The 25,334-nt window shown below is 48.8% G+C and overlaps 1 protein-coding gene across 1 annotated transcript; it reads left to right on the forward strand.

The window, feature by feature from the left end:
- The first annotated feature begins 871 nt into the window (after positions 1–871).
- Positions 872–7,401, forward strand: LOC112116568 (melanin-concentrating hormone receptor 1-like). The gene is made up of 2 exons (XM_024214158.2): positions 872–941; positions 6,353–7,401. Exons 1-2 carry the CDS (start codon positions 872–874, stop codon positions 7,399–7,401), a joined length of 1,119 nt encoding a protein of 372 aa, XP_024069926.1.
- The last annotated feature ends 17,933 nt before the right edge of the window (positions 7,402–25,334 follow it).

Below are 25,334 nucleotides of genomic sequence, written 5' to 3' on the forward strand. Positions count from 1 at the left end.
GTCTAGCTGGGGGTCAGTCCTGGGAGTGGGAGGAGTGTGGGGAGAGGGGAAATACACAAGGAGAATGGAGAAGATATCCTCCATGGGGGAGCTGGTTCCTCACACCTCCCCCCCATACCTCCCACCCCGCCTGATCCAAAGTCCAGCGAGGTTTACCACAGGGGACACCAGGCTGAACACTGTGCCCGCGTCCTCTTCCCCGAGCCTGCCAGGGCAGACAGAGTCCCGTTGTGGAAGGAAGCGGCTGCCTGGCTGGATCGCTGTCTCCTGGGCAGGACCCCCTCCATCCCCGCTCCGCCCCCGGCTCTCGGCGGCGCCGCTTGCCAATGCCACGCAGCACACCGCTGTGTGTGAACGCGTGTGCTTGGCGGCCGGAGTCAGCTGCTCTTTGATGTCAGTGCTGCGGCGCTGAGCGCCCCGGGGAGGGGGCGGGAGACCAGCCCCGGCCGCCGCTCCTCCCGGGCAGCCAGCGCTGCGGCGGCGGCAGTGCATGCGGGGCTGACCCAGCTGCGGGCGCAGGGCAGCGGCGCTGGAGGCTGACGCGGCGCCCGCCGCTAGGGGCTGCAGGCTCGGCTGCCCCCGCAGCTCTCTCCGGAGCCGGGACCGAAGCAGCCAAGTTCATGTCCGCAGCCGCCAGACCCGTGCAGCGCCCGGAACATCGGCTCCAGCCGCCCAGCCCGGCGGCCCGCTGAAGTCCCTCGGAGCCGGCTCCCTGCCAACTTGCCCAAGAGACCCTGCCCCGCCTGCCGCCGGCCCCTTCCCTCTCCCACGCCCCGTGGCCCGCAGAGAGATGCCGGGGAGCGGCCAGGCGTCCAGGCAAGGCGAGGAATCCGGCTGAGGTTCGCCTCGTGGCTCCCCTTCTAGATGCCAGATGGCCTCGGAAAACTCCCTGTCCCAGTGCCCAAGGAACTGCTCCGCCTGGGCTCCCAGGAACGGGTCCGGTAAGTGCGGGCCGGGGGACCCGCGGGGCTGAGGGCAGCAGACCCTACGGGATGGGCTGGGACCGGTGGGCAGGGAAGCCTCTGGCAAGGGGATCTCTTGTTGCTGCTTTGATTGGTGCCGGCTACCGGTATGCGGAGGTTTGGGGGAGCCCAGCGCTGGCCCCACCTATACGCCCTGCACTTTCCGGGCTTGAAACGGAACCGGCTCCAAGAAGATGCCCTGAGCCTGGACCGAGGGGAGATTCTGCTTTAGCGCCTCTTCCTGGCCTGCCCCGTAACCCTCGGGGAACAGGGCTGTGCTCTCCGCTTCCGTTCCCCTCCCTCGGCCGTCCCCCCACGCCCCCACCCCAATTAGACACGCGGCAAGTTGGTGAAATTTACACTTCAGAACCAGCTGGGCTGGACAGCTCCTGCGCTGGTCTCCCGGCTCCACTGGGGGCCGCTCTCTGGACCCCGCCGGGGGGCTCCGTGCAGAGTGCGAAGGGAGGGAGAAGTTGAATGCGGCAGCGTGCAAAGTTCCCAGCAAAGATCCCTTTCAATTAACCGATAGCCGTAGTGCGAGGGACGTCATCCCTCCAGGGCAAGCCCGGAACGCTTTGGGTTCAGCCTTATTATTTTTTATTCTAACATTCGTAATAGCCAGTTGAAATCCTTCCACTGCATTCTGAGCCTAAGGCAATAATCATCACAATTCCTAGCATTACGGCGGCACGTTTGAGCCCTAGCTCTCAAAGCATTTCACAGCGGAGGGGAAGTACAGCTGGGAAATGAGGCACAGAGAAGGTAAGCAGTGTGGCTGGGATCAGAAAGGGAACCTGGTAATGCTGGGAGCAAAACCCAGGTCCTGGGTCCTTTGCTTTATCCCTTGGACCTTGCTACCACCTTATAGTCAGAAGCCAATATGGTTTATCCTGTGAAGAAGCCCATTAGGCCAGGCGCTCAGTAGTGTACCATTGGTGAGGTTCCATTGACTTCAAAGGAACTACAAGGATCTACAGCAGCTGAGGATCTGACACTGATATCAATAGAAGCAGCGGTTCTCAAGCTAGGGGGGGCTGGCCTCCCAGGGGAGGTGCAGGAAAGTGTCAAGGGAGGTGCAAGCTGGGTGTGGGTGTTTTTTTAAAGAGCTCTGTCTGTCATGGGGCTCATGCAGAAAGGTTGTGCACAACCGGGAGGTGGGGATAAAGGGCACAGCTGGAGCCCCCATGTCCCAGGGGCTGACAGCCCAGGCTCTCCTCTCACACACCCTCATCCTTCAAAAGGAGGCAGCCCAGGCTTGGCTCTCCTTCTCCCCGCTCCTTCCTAATCCCTCACCTGGAGATGGTGGGACTCCAGCCATCAGCCCCAGGGTGGCAGCGCAGAAGGGTGGCAATGGGGCACTAAGTCTGCTGTGAAAAGTGATATTTACAAATATCACTTTTCACATGGCCACGCTTACTTCTGTGCTGCTACTGGCACAGCGCTGCCTTCAGAGCTGGGCATCTGGCTAGCAGCTACTGCTCTCCCCTCTGCCTTCAGAGCTGGGTGGCGGTATATGTACTGGCGGGGGGGGGGGGGAAATGACATAAATGACTACAGACACAAATAAGGGAGATCCGATCAAATAAGTTTGAGAACTACTGCAATAGAGCAATGAATATTTACACCAGCTGAGGATCTAGCTCCTTATTTCAGAAGGTGGATGACACCGTCACCTTTATTCACTGAATGCTTCACTTTAAGTCCTTGGCTAGCAAACACACTAAAAGACAGTTTAATACGTATTTGACAGTTTAATATGTATTTGGATACGTTTGTTACAAGTACATTCTCACCTTAGAGGTAAAGCTCTGTAGGCCAGGTCCTGTGATCCTCATTTAGGCAAAATTTCCACTAAAGTGAATGCATGTTTTGACTGATTATGGATCACAGGATGAGATGTAGAGCCATTAACAAGGACAGTAACGCCAAATTGTGACAAATCTTGTTGCCATATAAGAATTCAAGTAGTTGTCATAATTCTGCAGTGCATGGCCACTTTGGAGCCATGGAGATAGAGCTCAGATCCTTCTGCTCTGAAAGTCCCTACCCACTTGAGCTAAAGGAGAATCTCCTTCAGATGGTAGCAGTACAGAGTCTAATCCACGCAGCTGAGTAGTTCTGATTTTATTCAGTGGAGGGCACTAGTGCACACACACACTAAATTCATTGCAACACTTACTCATATGGCCTTAAACCCTAAGGTCCTGTCTACACTGCACTGACTGTCTGTGTCTCTCATTGGCTAAAGTTTCCCCTTATTTCCACTGTCCTTCAGTACACACTGCACCAGTCGTCTGCATACATGCTGCCCTCCATCCCAGTGTTGGCTTCTTTTTAGTGGTGCTTTAAATACAAAGTCTTCAAAGCTCTTTGGGATCCAGGATGAAAGGCGCTATAGAAATAATCCTTTATGTGAGGCCTTTGTACTTACATTAACTTTGCTATAAAATTATTTGTGCTTGTACCAAACATTACAAAACCACTACAAGCATTTTAAAAAACTCAGTTGTACACCAGCAAAGTACATTTTAACGGCTGGGACTCTGAATAGAATGTCCTGTGTTTTAATAACACAATCCTCCCTGTTCCTGGAAGTGGGGGGTGAGGACACACATCTCATACTAGCTACTATATAGCAGCTTGGAGGGAGAGTCTCCCACCTCCAGGCTCTGGGAAAGAGGGAGGCCAGTCTGGATGCTCTGGAGATGTGTGGGCTTGATAATGTGGGAGCAACAACAGGTCTCAATTGTGTTCCTATGGCAGAGTGTTATTTAAAGCCATAGAGCACAGGGCTTTTCTTGGGGATTAATGACCAGCTGGGAGGAATTGATACACTTCAACCACAGCCATGACAGGGGCCATTAAGCTCAGTGGGTCACTAATCCCCTGGAAACAGCCTATGCCAAAATTATTTCTATTATGAGCTGAACATGGAGGGTGGGCACCAGCAGGAAAATCTCACAGGCATATGGATTTTTTTCTTATGGATAATATATTTTCAGTTAGTTTGGACAGAGTGTTCCTAAGACATCAGCCAAACAGATTCTCATCATTCACTTCAGTTTCGAATCAACAGCAGATGAAGCAGCAGGGGGCTGTCTTTGCTGGAGATACAAATATGAATCCTTAGCAAACCAGTCTGCTTTACCTGTGACAAGGCTCTTCCCATCTGTGGCTGATTGGCTGCGTTCTGTCAACTGTGCGGATGCTTGAGATAGGATGCATATGGCTATCGGTTCAAAATGTTCCTACCTGGCTTTGTTTATGACTCATCGTGAGGCTTCCAAGTGTCAAAAGCATAGCGGTACCAGCGACTTGTCACATCTCTGCTCCCTAGAAAGCAAACATGACATGATTGAGGTGGCACAAGTCTGTTTTGCTAGTCCTGGGTCTGATCCTGCTCTCTGACCCCCACCCCACCCTCGGTGTAAATTGAGAGTTACTCCATTGACTTCTGTCAAGTTACTCCAGATTTACTCTGATGTAACAGATAAAATTTTGGACTCAAGAGTTTTAACTGGCAATACTTGGCCCTGAATGGGTATCTGCTGTTCAGAGGGACTGAACACTAGTGACATATTTGCTAGTTTTTATTTCTCTGGGTTCTACTGTAAATGTCCCCCACTTCCTGCACTACACCCCTGCAGGAACAAGTTGTTAAGGAGACAGAAGAATAGAGTAATTGAAAAGTGTTCCCAATTAAAATCAGTTTGAATCATCTGCAATTCAATGAGAGCCAGTCATAGAGTGGGCTTAGGGGATGCGAGAACTGTAGTGCATATAATTTCAACAGGCACACAAATAAATTACACAATGACTTCCCATGGAAACAACATACCCCATAGGAGAAAAATAACAAGATAAAAAGTGATTTGCCTCCGCTGGGGATGGTGGTCTTCTCTTTGCACATGTGGTTCGTGGTGCTTCCTGACAAGGCAGTAGTTTCAGCAAACACTAACTCAGACTTGGGATGTCATGCAGAGAAATCAGGTGTGAGTTGGCATTGGCCATTGGGCCATTAACCTACAGAGACTATCAACATAACAAGTGAAAATGAATTTGGTTATCTGGGCCTAATGCTTTCCACAAGTGATGAACAGCTGCAGCTTCCATTGACTTCAGCTGGGTTCTCAGCACTACTGAAAATCAGGTGCTTAAATATGGACTCAGAGGCCTAATTTTAGGCACCCGCTTTTGAAAACCTTGGCCTTAGTATTTAGGAGAAGCTTTAGAGACCTCTTGCAGGAGGTAGGTCAGAGCTGAGGTACATTGGCATAGCTGTCTCAAGTCAGGACTGAGGTACATTATGGCAGTGGTTTTCAAACTGCGGGTCGTGACCCAGTACTGGGTCGCAGAATGTAAGGCACTGGGTTGTGGTGGCTCTGGTCGGCACCGCTGACTGGGCCGTTAAAAGTCCTGTCAGTGGTGCTGCCCAGCTAAGGCAGGCTAGTCCCTACCTGTTCCGATCCCACGCTGCACCCCGGAAGTGGCCAGCAGCAGGTCTGGCTCCTAGACGGGGGGCCACAGGGCTCCACGTGCTGCCCCGAGCACCGGCTCCACATGGCCAATGGGAGCGAGGGGAGGGGATGGTGCCTGTGGGCAAGAGCCACACGGAGCCACTTGCGCGCCTCTGCCTAGGAGCTGGACCTGCTGCTGGCTGCTTCCAGGGCGCAGCGCAGTCTGCGGTGCCAGGATAGGCAGGAAGCCTGCCTTAGCACCCTCGCTGTGCCACTGACTGGGAGCTGCCTGAGGTAAACCCATGCCCCAACCCCACGTCCCAATCTCCTGCTCCAGCCCTGACCCCCCCCAACCCAGAGCCCCTTCCTGCACCCCAAACCCCTGCCCCAGCCCTGAGCCCCCTCAAACCCGGAGCCCCCTCATGCACCCCAAACCCCTCATCCCCGACCCCACCCCAGAGCCTGCACCCCCAGCCCAGAGTTCTGACCCCCCTCCTGTACCCCAACCCCCCTCCCACATCCTGAACCCCTCATTCCCGGCCCCACCCCGCAGCCTTCACCACCGCACCCCAACCCTCTGCCCCAGCCCTGAGCCCCTCCCACACCCCAAACCCCTCATCCCCATCTCCGTTGGGTCGCGGGCATCAACAATTTTCTTCAACTGGGTCGCCCGAAAAAAAGTTTGAAAACCACTGCATTATGGGGATGCTTATATGGCAAAGAGGATGTAAATGTGAAACTAAGCTGGTGTGCCATGTGCATTGGGCAGGGCAGGAAAAGATGTAAATTACCCCCACTTTAGTATCCACACAATTTCAGAATTCCTTAAACCTGTCTCTGAGCTGAGGAGAAATCCAGCTGCACAGGGGTATTGGCACAGTGGGGGATGAAGCCCAGGCTGTTAAGACTCACGGCTCTGGTTTGTTTTGGCAGTGGCAGAAAGGGCAGCCCCCTACACCAATGTGATCATGCCTAGCCTGTTCGGCATCATCTGTTTCCTGGGCATTGTCGGGAATCTCATCGTCATCTACACCATTGTCAAGAAGAAGAAGCTGAGGTGCAAGCAGACGGTGCCCGACATCTTCATTTTCAACCTCTCCATCGTGGATCTCCTCTTCCTGCTGGGCATGCCTTTCCTCATCCACCAGCTCCTTGGTAACGGCGCCTGGTATTTCGGGGCTCCTTTGTGCACCATCATCACCGCCTTGGACACTAACAGCCAGATCACCAGCACCAACATCCTGACAGTGATGACCCTCGACCGTTACCTGGCAACCGTCTACCCTCTGAAATCCACCTATGTCCGGACACCATGTGTAGCAGCCTCAGTAATCTGCTTGGTGTGGCTTCTTTCCTTCCTGACCATCATTCCCGTATGGATGTATGCAGGCCTGATGCCTCTGGAGGATGGGACTGTCCGCTGTGCTCTCTTGCTTCCCAACCCTGAGACTGATGTCTACTGGTTCACGCTCTACCAGTTCATGCTGGCCTTTGCTATCCCACTGATTGTCATCTGTGTTGTTTATTTTAAGATCCTCCAGCACATGGCTACCACTGTGGTCCCCCTTCCCCAGAGGAGCCTCCAGGTACGTACCAAGAAAGTCACCCGCATGGCAGTTGCCATCTGCTCTGCCTTTTTCATTTGCTGGGCCCCCTTCTACATCCTCCAGCTGGTACATCTCGGCATTGACACGCCTTCTGTTGCCTTCTTCTATGCCTATAACTTCGCCATTAGCTTGGGCTATGCCAACAGCTGCCTCAACCCCTTCCTCTACATTGCCCTGAGTGAGACCTTCAAGCGCCAGTTCATGGTGGCCATCCGTCCTGCCAAGGAGCAGTTCCGCAACAACAGTTCCATCAACAACAACAGCGCAACAGAGGCCAGTGTGTGCCTAAAGCTTGCACCAGAATCCACTCAGCAGACTCAATTTCTGGAGGACTTTTCCCCACACTCGCTGCCTGTGACTGTCGCTGTTCACTAGGGACTCTATGGTCACGCCAAAAGATGGCTTTGGGGGTCTTTTCTGGGAATGACACAAAGTAAGTAGGGCTGTGGATAAGAAGTAGCTTTTGACTGCTCTCAGTGAAGCACATGGACTACAGGCTTCCACTTTGGAGACTCACAGTCGAGTCCTCTCTCATTACAGGGCTCTGCATTCAATCTACCCCTGATCTAAAAGCTTCTGCATACTGGTTCCTTGGTCCACTGAGGAAGGACTTGGGAATTCCTTTTAATTTCACACAAAACAATGGGCTCCTCTTGGAGGGAAAAGGGAAAGAGAGGGAGACATGAGGAGAGAGAAGTCTTCGGAAGGTATTTTGTTGGCACTGTACGCCATGCCAGCCTTTAGCAAAAGGATCTCAATTGGGTCCTTACTGTTTGACCATTGTTTCTGGGAAAGAAGCTGATATGGACCCTCTTGCTTTAAGACTTGAACTTTTTAAAAAGACTATTTAAAAAAAGGGGGAGAGGGCTAGAAAACTGAGCTTACTGAGGCCTATGCTTAAATTCCAGAAGCAAAAAGACAAGGAACTGCTCAGCAAAGCAGCCTTCAAAGTGCCTGAGGAACAAACCCACAAGCATTAGTGAGGGAACTCCTGCCTTGCCAAGATCCTCTGGACTTTTTGGTGAAGTCCCAACCTGCCTCCAGTGAGCTATGCTGCTTGGCCGACCTATGAATATTCAGGAACTGGATTCTGGGGCCTTGACAAGCTGTCTCTATAGATTTGCAAGCAAAATCAGGCCCTCTGGCAGATAGTGATTGTACGCTTCAAGGGATTTCACACAGTTGAGCAAAGCTGCTGCTCCTAACACCTGATCTGTAGATAGTCATCCGGTTAAGCCTGCTTCCCTCATGCTGCTCCTTCAGTTTCCCTCTGTGCCCATCAATCTGCATGTTCATTAAGGACTATCACACAGGTGGCTTTTTAAAGATTCCTCCAAACAAGCCAGCGTGCACAAAGGCAGATGTGGGTAGAGGAAGAGAATGGGAGAAGGTCGCTCTGAGAAAATGCAGCTGCTTAAGGGACTTCCAGAGGATAATGATAATATTACCAATTAAAACCAAAACATCCATATTTGGAAAATGCAGCTCTATCTCTCCAGAGACTGCGAGGTACTTTCACCTATTAGAGGGACATGGATCAGCTAAGTGCTGGGGATTACATTGATAGACTGCACAGGAGTCCCAGGAGACAGTCAGGAAAGTCTTAAGCTGCTTGTTAAACAAGGAGCAAGTGACTGTTGTGGATGTGTTTGATGTAGAAGAAACATTACAAACACACACTGTTTCACATGCACTCCTACAGAGACCACACACGGCGCAAAGGAACTAATTCACATCCTCATAATCACACACTCATCCACACCGCTGCACACCTCCATGCAGCTACACACAGTCACACATACATCTACAAAACATTCTTCAGAAACCACGCACACATTTGTAGGCATGTGTGTGTGTGTGTGTATATATATATATATATATATACACACACACATACACACACACACACAAAACCCATTAACATGCACACACATTCACCTATATCCACACTAGCTGATACACATGCAGGCAACCCCATATAGACACACAGTTATTTCTCTAACTACATGCACCAATGTAAGCGCACACATCCCATGACTGCACTGTAGTCTCCCAATATTGTTCTCTGCCCCTAGAGGATAAATCTAGCTAGGTGGGCAGTCAACTCTTTAGGTCTATAACATACTCTTTCCTCTTCTGATCTTCGTTCCCATCCTGACTGCATGGAATTTAACTCACCTGTGCGGAGTCTAGGGGGAGCTTTATTGTGGTTACTTGCTCTTTCGCCAATAACTTCCCTGAGGAGATGGGAGCAAGAGATAAGGAACAGGGTCTGGGGGTTTGCTAAGGAGAGTCTTGTTCTTCTCAAGAAGGGCAAATACATCCTGCGTGACCCTCCAGTTAGGTAAGGAAGTGGAAAGGAGGGAGGATTGTGGCTCCTTTTCTGGTGAGAAGGGGTAGCCAGTGGAGATTGATTCCAATTCATTCTAATAAAAGAAATGGATTGGGTGAGGAAAGTTCTGGGAGGGGATGAACATGGGGACTGAACTACCCAAAAATCCCCTAAGCAGCAGCTCATCTTCCCTTCCGTCCAGGCCAGCGCCCCACTCACTGCTAGGTGAGCAGGGTCTTATTACATTGAACTGAAGATCTTCAGAATGAATGGGTCCCTTCTTCCCAAACCAGGCATAAACCAAAATGTCCCTCACTCCCCTGTTCAGTCAGGGGCTGTGCCTGGTGTGAAGGCAGCAGGCTCAGCCTCCGAGGCAGGAATGCCTTGTGTCACTGGATAGCATCTCCCGGTTCTTAGAGCCAGGATGGGTTCCAAGCAGCAATGGGCCCCATGCTGCTCCTTCTCCATTCTTATTGCTGGAGTAGGGAGAATAGAGTTCGGGGGAAGGGGGGACTACTTCCCTATCCCTTCTGGGTCTGCTGCCAGAGAGGGAGTTGGGGCTGCTGTACGGATTGCGGAACTTGCAGGACCCCACCTGGACAGCCTGAATCACACACATGAGAAGCGGAGGAGACCTGTTAGATTCCCCCAGAACAGCACTCTAGAGCAAAAGCAGGATTGTTCCCTATGGCCTGTGCTTAAGGGGGGGCTGTGATCAGGGAGTGGTGTTGAGAGATTCTGGATGAGGCTCCTTGGATGGAATAGTGCCAGCTGCAGCAAGGGGCAGGAACTGTGGGGGATGTAAAGCAGGGAGACAGGGAATCCCGAGGCTCCACAAATGGAAAACCAAATCAAACATCCCCCAAGGTAAGGGAGGGGGCTGGTTTCATTTTTGTGTGAATCAGATATTGGTCCTTGTGGTAGAGACTCTGCCACCCTGCAGGAGTCGGGCATTTCCCACGCGCCTCTGAGCAGGCCGCACAGACCTCTCCAGGGATCAAGACCAACAGAGTTTAAATTGAGAGGATTTCCCCAACGCTCCCTGCGTATGCTACAAATGTGTAGTTATCTGTCTGTCCGCAAAGCTTGAGCTGGATGTATCTGCGGGGCCTAAGGCCTCTTGTGTACTTCGTGCTGCTGGTATTTGGCTCTCGGAGAGTGCCATATAGTTATCTCGTGTACAATAAAGACATTTGTGCTTGAGCTGGTTGGCTCCAGGCCTGTGCTCCATCTGATCCCGTACTGCAAGCCCAATGCTGCTAAACACTTTGTATTTCCCATCACAGGCTGGCCAATGAGTCAAGGAGCCAGAACTGTAAATGGCTCTGTGAGCATGTGTGGGTGCCCACGCCTTTTCCAGGGCATAACCAGGTCACACAGAAATGTGGCTCTCTGTGAAATTTAGCTTTTAATTGTCTTTGGTGGCATCCTTTCCCCTCTCCCCCTCTCCCGTCCATTCTCATATGGACCCAATCCTGCAAGGTGCTGGGCACTGCCTGAAAAGTGTTGAGTGCCCCTCAACTCACACTGAAATCAAGGGAAAGACACTGTGCATCTTTCAGGGACCAGACTTTTAGTCCCTGTCTACATCAGGGCAAAGTTGTGTTAGAAGATCCCCAGCTTACACCCATTTTAAAACCAGTGCTTAAAGGCTATTTGAACTTGGCTGTAGCCTCAATGGGATTCTGACACGGTTTGACTGGTCAGCATGAGCAGGTCCTGACTGTCGGGGCGGGGGCCCCCTCTAAGCCGGCATCTGACAACTCACACTATGAGAGTGTAACATTTTCAGTAGAGCTGGGGGTGGGGGGGAAATTGGTTGAATGGTAAACTTGCCGAAAAATTCAGTTTCCAGGAGACCAAAACTATTTGTGAATTCGGGTTGAATTTGACGATCCGTTTTGGCCGAATAAAAAAACGAGGGGGAGAAATTCAAAGAAGTCTGAATGGTTCATTTTGACATGTCTCTTCCAAACAATGTTCACAATTGTGTTTGACACACACAATTTTTTGTTTTGTCAAGGGGAAAAAAAATCAGTTTTGGTTTGAAATGACCCAATTTTTTTTTTCAGATGTTTTGGTTCAGCCACCCAACTGAAAAATCACTGAGTTGCTGAGCTCTAGTTACCAGTTTTAGTAGGTTCCTCTCTGCCTGTTCCCATGAGGTTTTTCTTGACTCAGACATTCCACATGCTGCCTCCTCAGTCCCTCTCTCCAGCTCCTAAGAGAGGAGAAAACAGTGTCCTGGGAAAGGTCTGTATTTCAAAGAGCAAAGGGCTCCCTGCTTTGTCTCTTGTCGGTGCCATTTCTACAGCAGCAGCAGCAGGCACAGCCAATTAAATACACCTGTGGAGAAAGCCACTATGCTAGTAATAGCCATTTTGGCAAAGCCTGGCCCAATTAGGGTCTTGGCAAGTGAGGCTCCTGGATGGCAGTGAAAGGAAATGGCAGGGAACGTGTCTTAGGATCTCCATTTACTCACAACCTTTTGCTGCTTTTTGTTCCAGAGCTTGAGTGTCTGTAGCAACGGCAGCAAAGACTCCTTAGAAAGAGGATATGCATCTGGGGAGTGGGGGGGTTTCCTAGGGCCTCAGGCAGAAGCCATCATTCTCCAACGGATCTCATTATACGGGCAGTGAAACTGTCATAATCTTACAGGATAGTTTGGCCCTTCTCTTAAAGGCAGTTTAACACCAAAAAGGACAGGGCAACAAGGCCAGATGTCCCAGTGGCTATGCTGAGAGGGAGTGGAGTAAAGACAGGGAGAAATAGGGGAGAAGGGAGCATTGGGGAAAAGGGACAGAGGGGGGAGAGAGGAAATGGGGTTACAAAAGGAAGAGTATGTGGGGGTGTGAGAGGAAAAGAGGGAAGACAATATATAGGGACGGAGAAAAAGAGAGAGGCAGGGTGTGAGAGAAAGAGAGAGGAATGATAGAATGATTGAAATAAAATGGGGGAAAGGGAGGAGCGTGAAAGATCATTTAACCCCCAGACCCTGATCTTCCCCGTGTGGCCTCTAAAGCATGGGATGGGAATAACTGTGCACCCAGCTGAGGCTAACAGGAGGTGCTACCCAACCATCCCAGGCTACAACTTCTGAGTGCATCAAACAAAGGCATCAGGCCTGAGAGGCCCAGCCCAGCCAGGTAAGGTGAAGGGGCCAGCCACGGAAGAATTGTAATAGTCACAGCTCATACAACTGCCAGGAGAACAGCCCCCAGCCCTTCCACGAAGAAAGCAGAATGCCAGGCCACCCTGTCACATGGAATTGGACTGAGAAGCCAAGCCATGCAGGAGAAAGGCAGCAATGGGGCTCACCCCACAAAAGTGAGACTTTCTCCTGGAACCCTGCAGTCCTTACACAGGCAAAACTCCCACTGACCTGCAGGATCAAGCCCTCCAAGCCCACCACATGTGGCTGAGGACTGGAAAAGACAATGCAGATGGCAAGGCTGACTGCAGCACCATTATAACCAGGGTTGCAGTGCAGCCCTGGAAAGGAACCATCTGACTCAGCGAACAAGGTAATATGTCCCTGCCTTCCCCACCCCCAACTCCCCACCCCTTCCATCAGCCAGCCCAGGGGGGAGACAGACTTTCATGTGACAAGAGATCAGTGGTAAATATATTTGTCAAGAAGCTGTCTCCTGATGAGGATCCCGTAAGACATGGGCCACATATTGGATGTGCTGGTGATGGGAGAAAGTCATGAATAATAAGAGAGCAGGACTCCCAGGCATTAATGGAAGGGATCTAATAAGGCACTGAATGCCATACTCTCAGCCCAGCACACAGACATAAGCATCACTGGTCCAAAGAGAAACACACACCTCCTCTTTCAGATGCTATGCCGTGTGGTGTGAACACACCAGAAAATTGTCTCTGGGTGTTATGAATGTTGGTCTTCAACTGTTAAGGACCACCCCCGCTCACATGCATGGTCACATCTGACAGAGCCTAGCAGGGGGCAACCAGCAGAACTGCTTTCCTGCAACTGACCTTCCTTTGCCACCTTCCCAGAGTAAGTTATCCACCTTCTCTCTCTCTCTGCACATGCAGCATGCATGAGAGAGGGGCCTGACCACATTTTTACAGGTGCATGTGCCTTTGGTTCAAGTCCCATTACAGCAGCAGTACATGGTGACTGGAGATAGGCTCAAGCCAGAAAACGTGGGTCCAGAATTTGGCTACACCAAAGTTCTGAGGAGCACTGAGCCAGGGACTGGGTTCAGGCCCATCTCATATTGTAACTTCTGCAGCACTACGAGAAGGTCTGAAGGGACTTTGCTCACCACCCAGGAAATCCTTTTGTAGTAAATGGTGCATCCGCTCTTTACTGCAGCTCTGCCTGGAAGCTATAACAGGAATGGTAATAAAAGACTCTTCCTCAAGCCCCATCTAGCACCTTCCGTTAAGATGGAAAGAGTTTTAAACTATCGCCATGTGTAGGTCTGACCTGTTTCTGGTTCCGGAAAATCCAGTTCTGCTGCCCATTCCTGCCTCCCCAGAGGTGCAAGGCCATTTCCCAGCGTTGCTGCTAGTTTCAAAGTGGCCCTGGCAGAGGGTCTCCATTTACAGCCTTCAACTGGGTTCTGAGTCAGGAGGGGAGATTCTGAGCCTCTGATCTCAAGGGCTCAGATGCCCAGCATTGCCCTCCAGGGGTTCCCATTGGCACAATGAGATGAATCCTCAGATGGCAAGATAGGGTGGGGCTTTGCTGTCACTTAGTTTGTATTGTCTCCATCCAGAACAAGCCCCATGTCCCATGAGCTCCTTTGGAAAAAGAGGACGAAGCTACCTCTGCACAGGCTCCAACCCAACCCAGCCATCTTCACATGACCCTCCCAGACAGAACCTCCCTGACCCTTCCACAACCAAGAGCACAGAAATAACCTCTCTGCTTGGAAAGTCAGAAGTATGCTATCACCAAAATGTCACCTTAGCTGCATAGAATAGATCCCCAAGCTCTGTCTCGGTCTAGCACAATATGGCTAACATCAGGCATCACATTCATTTCCCGCCCTTGCAAAGCCTGCTTTGTTAACACAGTGAGTATGTTGATGTCCTATTCTGCGGTGGCATTTATCCCTTTGTGTATTTTGCTCTTGACATTTATATATGAGGCTTGAGAACTGGGGTCATTTTATTGATTGCAATATCTGAACAAAAGGGGCAGTGGAAAAGGAAAGCATTCGGCCCTCGTACACAGCTGTACACATCGAGCCACACTGGCACAAGTGTAAATAGACCTTCAGGCGGGCACAGAGATGCAGTCAGGGCACTCACACTCCATTAAGACACTTCAGTTCTGCCTCTGACTCACACAAGCCGAGCCCCTTATCTGATCTGTTCCAGTGATTAATTGGAATCTGTCTAAATAGCTAGATGAAAGAGAATAGTAAGAAAGGACACAAATTAGTTTCTCAGATCAGCAATCTGGCATGCTGGGAGAGCAGAGTTTCCTTTGCTTTTTCCTGAGACAATTCTCCATGTGCTCTATGGTCTTTTCTCCTTGTCTGACCCTTTCTCTTTCCCTCTCCTCATCCTTCTTGACCTTGGAGCTGCATTTGAAGCCACGAATCAAGGCATCCTTCTTGGGAAGCTGACACATTGCCCTGGAGTCTCAGGCACCTCGTCCTCCTGGTTTCATTTTTACTTCTCTGATCACGAATGCACTCCTCTGTTGCTGGGTCTCTTTAGTATGGTGTTCCTCTGGGTTCTGTCCTTGGCCTCTGCCATTTCTCTCTCTGCCCCTCCTTAGTCACCTTTCTGAATTCAATCACGGGTATTGCCTCTATCCAGGCAATATCTGCACCTATCTGCCCCCTTTCACTCTTTCAGCCCTTTGCTAGCATGCTATCTGCTTAGGCCTCATCAGTTGCTACCTAGGCCATAACCTCCCTTCAACGAGTGCAGGTCTACACTAGAAGCGCTACAGACAGCACGCTATGCCAACAGGCGCGTGCTCTCCCATCCGCATAATTACTCTACCTCCATGCGAGGCAGAAGCTAAGTTGGCAGGAGAGCATCATAGAGAGTTAATGACAAGGATGGATCACTCCATCTGCTCTGTTCTGTTCATTCCCTCTGAAGCATCTGGCAGCAGTCACTATTGGGCTAGCTGGACCACTGATCTGACCCAGTATGTCCATTCTTATCCTAAGTAGACTAGAGCAGGGCTAGACAATACAGTAATAAACACATCTGTTACTGGTCTGTTCTGACACTCCCACCATTGCTCCCTCCAGTGGATCTGCACCAGTTCTAGTGCAATGATGAGAGAATCCCTTTAAATTCTCAGCTTAAACTAGGATGAAAGGTCCACACAACCATCCTGAAAGTTCATTGTGGGTTGTGGCTTTGGGAGTCAGCCATGCCGGGAGCAAAAACAATGCCATGTGACCTAGGTGGCCAATCATACAGCACAACTAGCAAATAGTGAATTCTTGAAGCAGGAACCTTGGTGGAGATAGTTAGCAGCCTGTAGGTGGGGACACTTTCTCATAAACCATCCATCAAATAATTCTTAGAAACATGTTCATAAAAACCAGAATCTGTTTGCAGATCATTCACAAAGGTGTAGCCAGCCTGATGTATAGGGTATAAGTACTGATTGACGTGGTGTGACAAGTAGAGAATCAGAAAACTTAGGGCCCATAGGGTAAGATATTTAGCGTAACCAATCAAGGCCTACAGTTTTTCTTGATGTAAGTAATTGACAAGCAAGTGACCTTAACACCAGAAGATGAAGCACAGCAGTAAATAAGAATGATAAGCCAGTTGACTAGTGTAAAGTGAGAAAGTGCAGAACATGAGTTATTGATATTTTAAGATACGTTTAAGCAATACGTATAATTGAAATGCACAAGATTTGACTGCAGTAATACTATGGCAACCAATTGACGTCAATGCTAATGAGTATGATGTAAATGGTTAAACTATAGAAACTGGGGAACCCAACGTAAGTAGGGTATGGAAGTTCAGAGGAGAGGCTGAAACCCTCATGAATATGTATAAGACACAGTGTGTGTCAGAATAACACATTATAAAATCTTGTTTCTTGGCCTGTGTACCATGAGAGGCACCAGGATGATGACCACCTTTTGACCATCTTAGGCATCACCTCACCTTCTTCAGGGCTGCCCACAAGGGATGATGTGCATAATGCAAGAGTTGGACATTCTGTGTTCTCTCTCTCTCTCTCCTTTGCTATATTGTAGCATGTGCAATCTTGTCTGGCTTGTTAATACATTGCTAATAAAAGTAAAAGTATTAAATTGTTTCCCATGTGCATCTCGGGATCTACATTCTAATGCCAGCTTCACTACTGTAGCTCAGCTGGAGGCTGAACCCTCTCAGATCATGGCATGCTAAATTAGAATGAACCTTAGAATTACAGATTAGGCTACAAAGGAATGAAATGAACTGTGTAAACTGTTTGCTGAGGACAGCTCACTCAGTTCCAGGGAAACCCAGCCTTTGAGAGGCAAGAGCCAATACACTTCTTGTGCATGAGAAAATGAAACTCACAAGAGGTTAAACTAAACAAAATTAATTTTAGCATTGATCACAGGGCAGCCAGTGAGAGACGCAGAACCAGACTCAATGGAAGTGGTGCAGCATGTTGCAAATTAACAAATCTGGTCTGTCCATGCCATGAGGATTTACTCCAAGGTAGGAGAGATGATTTTACTTCTGCCATCCTCTTGTGGGTTGTCTGCCCAGCGGTTGGCAGAGAAACGCCTAGCTTGTGGCCAAGGGTCTACAAGAACTCTGCTGATTGAGGATGCAGTGATTCAACTCATACCCCATTCCCAACCTTTGCCTCACTGTTTGGGCCCCTTATGCAACCCGCCCTGAGGGGAAGTTGCAACTGCTGTGCAGAGCAAATCTAGATGCTTGCAGCTGTTTGATGTGCATATGGAGGTGGGAGGGGCCAATAGCCATATCACTTTGGCTCTGGGCTGGGGGCAGGATATGGCTTCTTCAGTTTTGTGCATCCTCACAGGTCACTAAACTGACACATTTCGTCCACTACACAATCACCAGTGGGAGCAGAACCATTAGGCAGGCACGTTTAAGCTCTCGGCATTCTCAACCCATTCCCTCCCCTCCTTGCAGGCTTCTTGTCTTAATCCTTCTGGCTGTTACAGGGACCACAAGTAGATAAGCCTCCTCTTGCCTTGTTTTACTTACATCCGCTGAGCACAAGTGATACAATGACCAACACAGATTAAATTGCTTCTTGACAGCCTTCTCTAGCTTCTTTATTCCTTGCAGCCCTGCGGTGCACTTTTGGGGGGTCTAGGCAGGCTCCATAAGTGGGTGTGGCAATAGAGCACTGGGGAGGGGATTTGCAATAATTAGGCAACAAAATAAGGAGAGCTTTGATTGGAATGCCCATCCCCTCATGCTGGTTAGTGTGGTCTCCCTTCCATTATATAACCACAAACACTTTGGCTCCCCTCCACGCTCCTGTTGGTGGAACTCTTCTCTCTGAGGTGGTCCCCAGTGCAATGAATCCATCAGCTGCAGGCAGCAGAGAAATCCTATTCACCCCCGGGGAGCCTGAACAAGAATCCTGGTCCTTCATCACCAGAAAGAAACAGACAACTGACACCCACCCACGCACTACTAGAAGGAAACATTAGATACATGCACACGGTGTTACATGGTGCTATGCTGGCAGCATGGAGGTGCCATTCTTTGCAAGGAGTTCAGTTCCATTGGTGGTCATTAGAGAGCCCATGGTATTTAAGAGTAAGGAATCAATCTCAGTGTCCCAACCAATTTCCAATTGGGGAATTCCTCCCTGCATTCTTCTCTGGATACAGTGGGTCTTATTTTCCTCTCTCGCCATTTTCCCACCAGAATAATTGCACTGATTTCAAAAGGAGTCACTCTTGATTTACCTCAGCGCAAATGAAAGCAGAATCCCTAGTTCTTGCCCTAACGGGCTGTGCTGCACTGCTGTTAAACAGCTGCGGCATTACACCTCAGAGGTAGCTGCAATTCAGTAGTGGGAAAGTAACCCTTGTTTATAGAGAAACGTTTATAAATTACATTGGGACCATTTGGGAAGACAAGACACATCAGAAAGATCTCCAGAGTTGTCAGCTTGGTACCTTACATCAGGACTAAACACGATTAGTTCCTGTTGCAGACAAGTGTTGGAATTATGCCACCGCTCACTGTGGCTGAGTCTTTGTAAGAAGGAGCCTCAGTTCTTCCTCTCCAGGGAGGTCAGACTCAATCAAATTCACTCTCCCAGGCCTGGCAGCTGAATAATTCAACTATTACTAAAGGTTAAGAGCCTGGCCCCTGCAGCTCCCTACTCGTGATTAATACAAGAGCCAAGTTCTACCCCAAAGTTATATCCGTGTAAATCTGAAGTAACTCTAAGGAATTCAGTGGATTTCCATCAGAATAACAGGGAGCAGAACTTGCCCCAACTGGACTATGTGCATCAACAAGGCCATGCACGTAAATGAGGGTGTGCAAAGGCTAGGAGTGGATTTACCATGAAACAAACCATGTTCCTGGAAGCCGACGGCATGTCCCTACAGCCCCTGGGGGGCGGGGGGATGGGTGTCTCTGTGCGCTGCCCCTGCTCTGAGCACCGACTCCGCAGCTCCCATTGGCTGGGAACTGCGGCCAATGGGAGCTGTGGAGGCGACACCTGCGGGCAGTGCGCGGAGACCCCCCGTCCCACACCGCCACACCCCACCCTGCCTAGGAGCCGCTGCGGGAGGGGGGTGTGTGCCAGTCGCTTTGGGAGCCGCGCCGCCTGAGGTAAGCACCGCTCCCCTGCCCCCCTCCCGCACCCCAACCCCCTGCCCCATCCCAGAGTCTGCACCCCACACCTAAACTTCCTCCCAGAGCCCGCACCACAGAGAGGGGCAAAAGTCACCTTTGAAATTAAAAACTGATTATCCTACTTTTTTACTCTCATTTTATTCCAAACAGATTTTTTTTTCCTCTCTCCAACAAATGCAATTAAACCCCCCCCCCCCCCAATAACATAAACATTTGCTCCTGGGCTGAGACATTTTGTGCCAAGATACAGCTCTGAGCCAATATTGACACAATAACCCCCTGAAGCTCTACTTTTAAGAACATAAACACTAACAGCTGAATAATAAGGCTTCCATTTGCTGGAATTAATATCCAGTCCTTCTGTAGCATTGGAAACATCAATTGTTCCGTGTGAAATAAATTATATATCCTTCTGGTGGGATTTTAATGAGACCTCCCCGCTTCCACCGCTTCCCCTGACGCTCTCAGATTCAGGGGAAAAACACATTCCAGCATCTCCCTGTAAACTCTGCATCTTAATGTCCCAATCAGGATAATTAGGATGTCTCCTCTGTGATCTGGGAGGCTCTACCGTGCAAATCCAGCCTGGCATGCATGATGTCGTTACAGCATAGTTAATTACTCTTATTTTTCTGAGAAAAGGGAAGAGATCAGGGCTGCATTCAATAGGTGAATGGGCTACAGTGCATGGGGGTGAGGGGGGGTACGCTGACTGCATTTGAGAGATACGTGCTCAGTGGCTGTGCCTTTGTTCTGACTGTGTGAGGATCTGTTGGGATGTCACATATCAGACCAAGGGGTCTAGGATGAGGAAAGCCCTCAGGAGCCTGACAAGTTTTGACACCTCAGTTGCCTAGCCTCACGGTTGTCTTTGCAGAGCCATGTGTTCTACAGACCCGCTCTTGTTTGTTATTCTCTTCATGCTCCTCTCTCTGGTAACTGAAGCAGGACAACCCCACCACCACGGTGCTGGGGCACATCTAGCCACGGCCAGCCATCCAGGTCACCTGCGAGTGTAGCCATATTTATGGAGGTGCAGAAGCTCTGCATCCACCTGCAGAAATAAACGGGAGCTCCTGGCTTCAGGGCAGGGGTGACTCCTGCTACAGCATACTGGATTCTTCCTTGAGGCTGGTGGATGGAGATGGACCCTGTGGTTCTCTCCGGGTCTCTAGTTCCCAGACTGCTGCCTAATGTCACTACACAGAGTCTCCCTAAGTCCTGGCCTGGCCTGACCTAAAGCAGCATTTATATTATTTATTTGTATTGCAACAGTGCCTGCAGGACCCCAAGGCTGCAATGAGTGGGTGGGACTGGAGACCAGACACCTTGTAGGGAGGGCAGATGGAGTCTAGCTACAAAACCCTGGTGTAGGGAGCAGTAGGCAATGATTAAGTATCTAATTTATATGGGGTTGGCAAGGTGTTTTTCCAGGCTATTTATAAACCACTGGATCAACTCCTGCATCTCTCTCTAGCCTCCGCCATAAGAAATGACAATGGGGCAACAAGAAGGTAGAGTTTAGACCTTAGAGTTGGAGTCATGAGTTCCAGCTTCCATTCCTAGCTTTGCCACTGACTTGTTCTGTGGCTTTAAGCAAGACACTTTTCTTCTCTGTGCCTCAATTTCCCAGTCTGTACAATAATGGATAATAATTCCCAACTCACATATTATTATGAGGCTTAATTTATCACTTGTGCTCTGAGATGGGCGGATGAAAGGCCTTAGAGAAGAGCAAGGAATAATTATAAGCATCCTCTGCAAATACCGATTACAGCTGTATACTGTACCTACATTTCGTCAGGGGAGATATTAGGCAATTGTATATTAGAATTGCCTTAATGAGCATCCCTCAAGGCTGAAATCTCAGATCACCCACTTGTGTGCGTGTGCACACTGGGACACGCATAACTGGCTCCCTGAGTAAAGTAATTAACTTGTTAAATGAAGAACCTCGCCTGATGAATGGCAAAACACACGCAAAATGAACAGACCTATCACAAGACTGAAATGACTTGCTAAAGCAATTCATCAACACCACTCGGCATCGCCGCCTCCTTCAGCCAACGCCAGCAGCACCGTGTGAGGTGCATTAATTCATGCTGACACGGGGGTGGAATTGGAACTAGATCCCATACGTCATGTGCACATGTCCATGAGTTTAATGTTATTAGGACAATCAGAGAAATAAGTGCTGGATAATTTGAGAAGGGAGAAGTGTGGATCCCTGCTAGGCTTTCCCCTTGACGAACGTCAAAGGAAACAGGTCTGCTGCGTAAGCAATCCCGTACCCTTCTTTGTGCTTAGACCATAATTGAAATACCAGGTTTTGCTCTCATTTACATCCCAGTGCAAGTCAAGAGTAACTTCACTGAGGTCAATAGAATAGCACTGGAGTACAAAGTCAGGGCAAAAGAAATCTAAATCACAGCAGAAGTTTCTTTTGTGGTCACAAGAGAGGAGTGAGTTTGGTATCTAATCTGGGAGCACTAATCTTCCCCACCAAACCGGTGCCTACCTTGGCTAAGTGCGCTGCTTTGGAGGATATTAATACACTGCTCTTCTCTGGTTCCTCTCATCTGAGGATCTCAAAGTAGTTTACAAATATTAATGGACTCAACCTCATAACATTCTTGGAGGCAGGGAAATAATTATCACCATTTTACTCCTGAGAAAGTGCAGACTAGAGAGAGGAAGGTCCCAGCAAAAGGCTATGGGAGTGCTAGGAACAATTCCCAGATCTCTCAACTCCTAGTCCTGCATTATGGGAACTGAAGCCAGGAAACAGCAATATATGACTCAAGAAGGGAAAATAAAGTCACAAGAAGAACTTGAGTTCAATACACCAGAACAGCTGACAGATAAAGTCAAATCACTGACGACCTAGGAGCCAGCAGCGTTCATCCAGGCTCAGTCCCAAATATTTGATGGTTAGACCAAGGACACACACTACAATTTCTTTAGTCTGATTTAGGGTGACCAGACAGCAAATGTGAAAAATCGGGACGGGGGTGAGGGGTAATAGGAGCCTATATAAGAAAAAGACCCCAAAATCGGGACTGTCCCTATAAAATTGGGACATCTGGTCACCCTAGTCTGATTGGATCATTTGATTAGGCTTAATCCTTTCATATGCAGACATTTGGGGTCAGTTTGCAAAAGGATGTCAGACGTACTTGCACTAGGCAATGCTGCCAATCAGGAAGAGAATATCATTTCAAATGAGTGTTAGGTTGGGTAAATTTTAATGACATACAACCAGACTTTCTGGAGTTGCACAGCTAGCTGGCAACTAAACTTCTGTGCCTAGTAATATGTCTAAGACATGTGTCAGATCTGATCATGCCTTGTTTTCGGGAACTTCTAATCTTTTCTCTTAAGAAGTGTCATCAGTACAATGAACTGAAATTCTGACAACTCGGTGTAATTGCCTGAATTTTAGACTATGCATCCCACGTTATATTCCATCTGCTGAATGAACCAGACTGGAATCCATATGCTGAGTGAAGCAGACTGGAATAACACTGCACAAACGCTGTCCTCCCAGGATTGGAGTGTGGATTCAATATGGGGCTTGAAGGTGTGATTGAAACTCTTTTGTTGCCAGAATAATGAGTTATTGCAAAAGACTCATGAAGACAAGATGTGGAATTCACAAGGTTACCCCATGATCAACAGGCGGTATTCACAAAACATTTTTCACTCAAATCACTGCACTAACCAATATATGTACAGCTCCATCACTGAAATACAGCCACCTTGGGGCAGCCCAGTCATTGCACAACTATAAGGGAATGGGATTTTGACTCTCCCTCCTTCCTACTCCCCTCTCCCCCGAGTCCTATGGAAAGAACTCTGGGATCTTTAAGGTCACATCCAGAAAATTACCACACCCAAACAGCTCCCTTTCGGCATTTGCCTTGCAATTAGTTACATGTGGCTATCATGTGTGGTGGTTGCAATGTCACAGAAATGTAGGACTAGAACGGACCTCGATAGATCATCTAGTCCAGTTCCCTGCACCAAGGCAGGACTAAGTATTACCTAGACCAGGGGTCGGCAACCTTTCAGAAGTGGTGTGCCGAGTCTTCATTTATTCACTCTAATTTAAGGTTTCGCGTGCCAGTAATACATTTTAACATTTTTAGAAGGTCTCGTTCTATAAGTCTATAATATATAACTAAACTATTATTGTATGTAAAGTAAATAAGGTTTTAAAAATGTTTAAGAAGCTTCATTTAAAATTAAATTAAAATGCAGAGCCCCCCGGACCGGTGGCCAGGACCCGGGCAGTGTGAGTGCCACTGAAAATCAGCTTGCATGCCGTCTTTGGCACATGTGCCATAGGTTGCCTACCCTTGATCTAGACCATCCCTGACCAGCGATTATCTAATCTGTTCTTAAAAAACTCTCATGGCGGAGATTCCACAACCTCCTTGGGTATTTCTAGGGCTTAACTACCCTGATGCTTGGGAAGTTTTTCCTTATGTCTAGAAAATTCCACCCCAAGTGACTTGCCTAAGGTCAAAGTCTGTGGCAGAGCATGGAATTCAACCCAGGTCTCCCAAATCCTAGGCTAATACCACAATCACTGGCCCATCCCTCCTCACCACATTCCTCACCATGGATGTCACTGATGGTGAAGACCAAGTAGGCCAACTAGTTCTTTGGTTCTTAAGCTTTTTCAGTCTATGGACCCCTTCGCAAAAGGGAGGTATCCCTTCCTCACCAACCTACCTAGTCCCTAATCAGGTTTCATTCTATGGATCACCAGTCACCCACAGATGATAGCTGGAGAAACCTTGCTGTAGCCCATCCTCCCATCAGCCATAACAGGATAGTTCCAGAGATAATTTTTTAGAGTGTAAAAATGATCTCATTCTGTCTCCTTTTCTTGCTTCCCTTCTTCTGATTCTTGATAAAAAGCTATAACAGGGCAAGCGTAAGGTCCCTGCAACAAAGGACATTGCCAAAATGGTTTTGTATTGTAACGCAATATTGAGTAGTGAAGTTGGATGTTTTACTGTTTGTATTTTAGTTAGTATGAGATATCCCTTTAAGAACAGGGTAGGGCATATTCTCAAAGTATGGAAGGCATGGTTAAGCCTCATAAAGCCCAGAACTCAACTTAATAAATTTATTTCAAGAAGCAAGCCTCATTGGTTTGAAGATGCAACAAACACATGCCAGGGGTTATTAACTTTTGGTGTAGCACCATAATAATACAAACACAAACTTCTCTTGTGCTTTGCTTCTAAGGATTTCAAACATCCCTGCTGGGTTAGAGACATGGATGCAGTGAACCGCAGGAGCATCACCCAGCAGGAAGGAGTTAAAATGTTCTTGGTTTGTGAAGTACAAACAAGCGCCCTAACGAGCTGGAGTATTTTTGCAGAAAGCTCTCTGGAACAGTGCCACTTGGCTAATTGGGAGAATTCTCTTCCTGCACCTGGGTCATTTCACATGGAACAAGAACACAGCTGGCAATGACAACTCTGTAGGTGGCTCTGATTACCCCATGCTTGGTTTCAGTAGCAAGGGTGATGGGGAAATTATATTATCCAATTCTCTTGTCTCTTCCACCTAGCATTAGCTCCTGCGCTTTTGCACTGATGGCTGTGTATAAAGGTGTGTTTGTTTGAACAATGAACACTTGAAGAAATAACATCAATTGGGCCCCAGCTGGTGCTGGAGAGCATGGGTGGGAATGGCTATTGATTGGAGGATCTCGTTTGTCATGGATCTTTTTCTTCCTTTGGTGGCTTACATTTATTTTTTCATGATAAATCACATTTGCACTTCGATGGCACTTTGCACCCAATAAGCTCAAAAGTACGTTACAAACAATGGATCCATCCTCATAATCCCTGGTATAAGGGTAGTCATGACATTAACACCATTTTATCGATAGGGAAACGGAGGCTCCAGGTGGTGAAGAGACTTGCTCAAGGCCAAAGAGTAAGGCAGCAGCAGGACCAAGCAGGACCAAGATTGCCTGATTCTCAGGGTACGTCTTCACTACCCGCCGGATCGGCGGGTAGTAATCGATCTATCGGGGATCGATTTATCACGTCTCGTCTAGACACAATAAATCGATCCCCGAACGTGCTCCCCGTCGACTCCGGAACTCCACCAGAGCGACAGGCAGAAGCGGAGTCGA

Source organism: Terrapene carolina, unplaced genomic scaffold, assembly GCF_002925995.2.
Source record: "Terrapene carolina triunguis isolate 2854851 unplaced genomic scaffold, T_m_triunguis-2.0 Scaffold192, whole genome shotgun sequence".
Classification (NCBI taxonomy): Eukaryota; Metazoa; Chordata; order Testudines; family Emydidae; genus Terrapene; species Terrapene triunguis.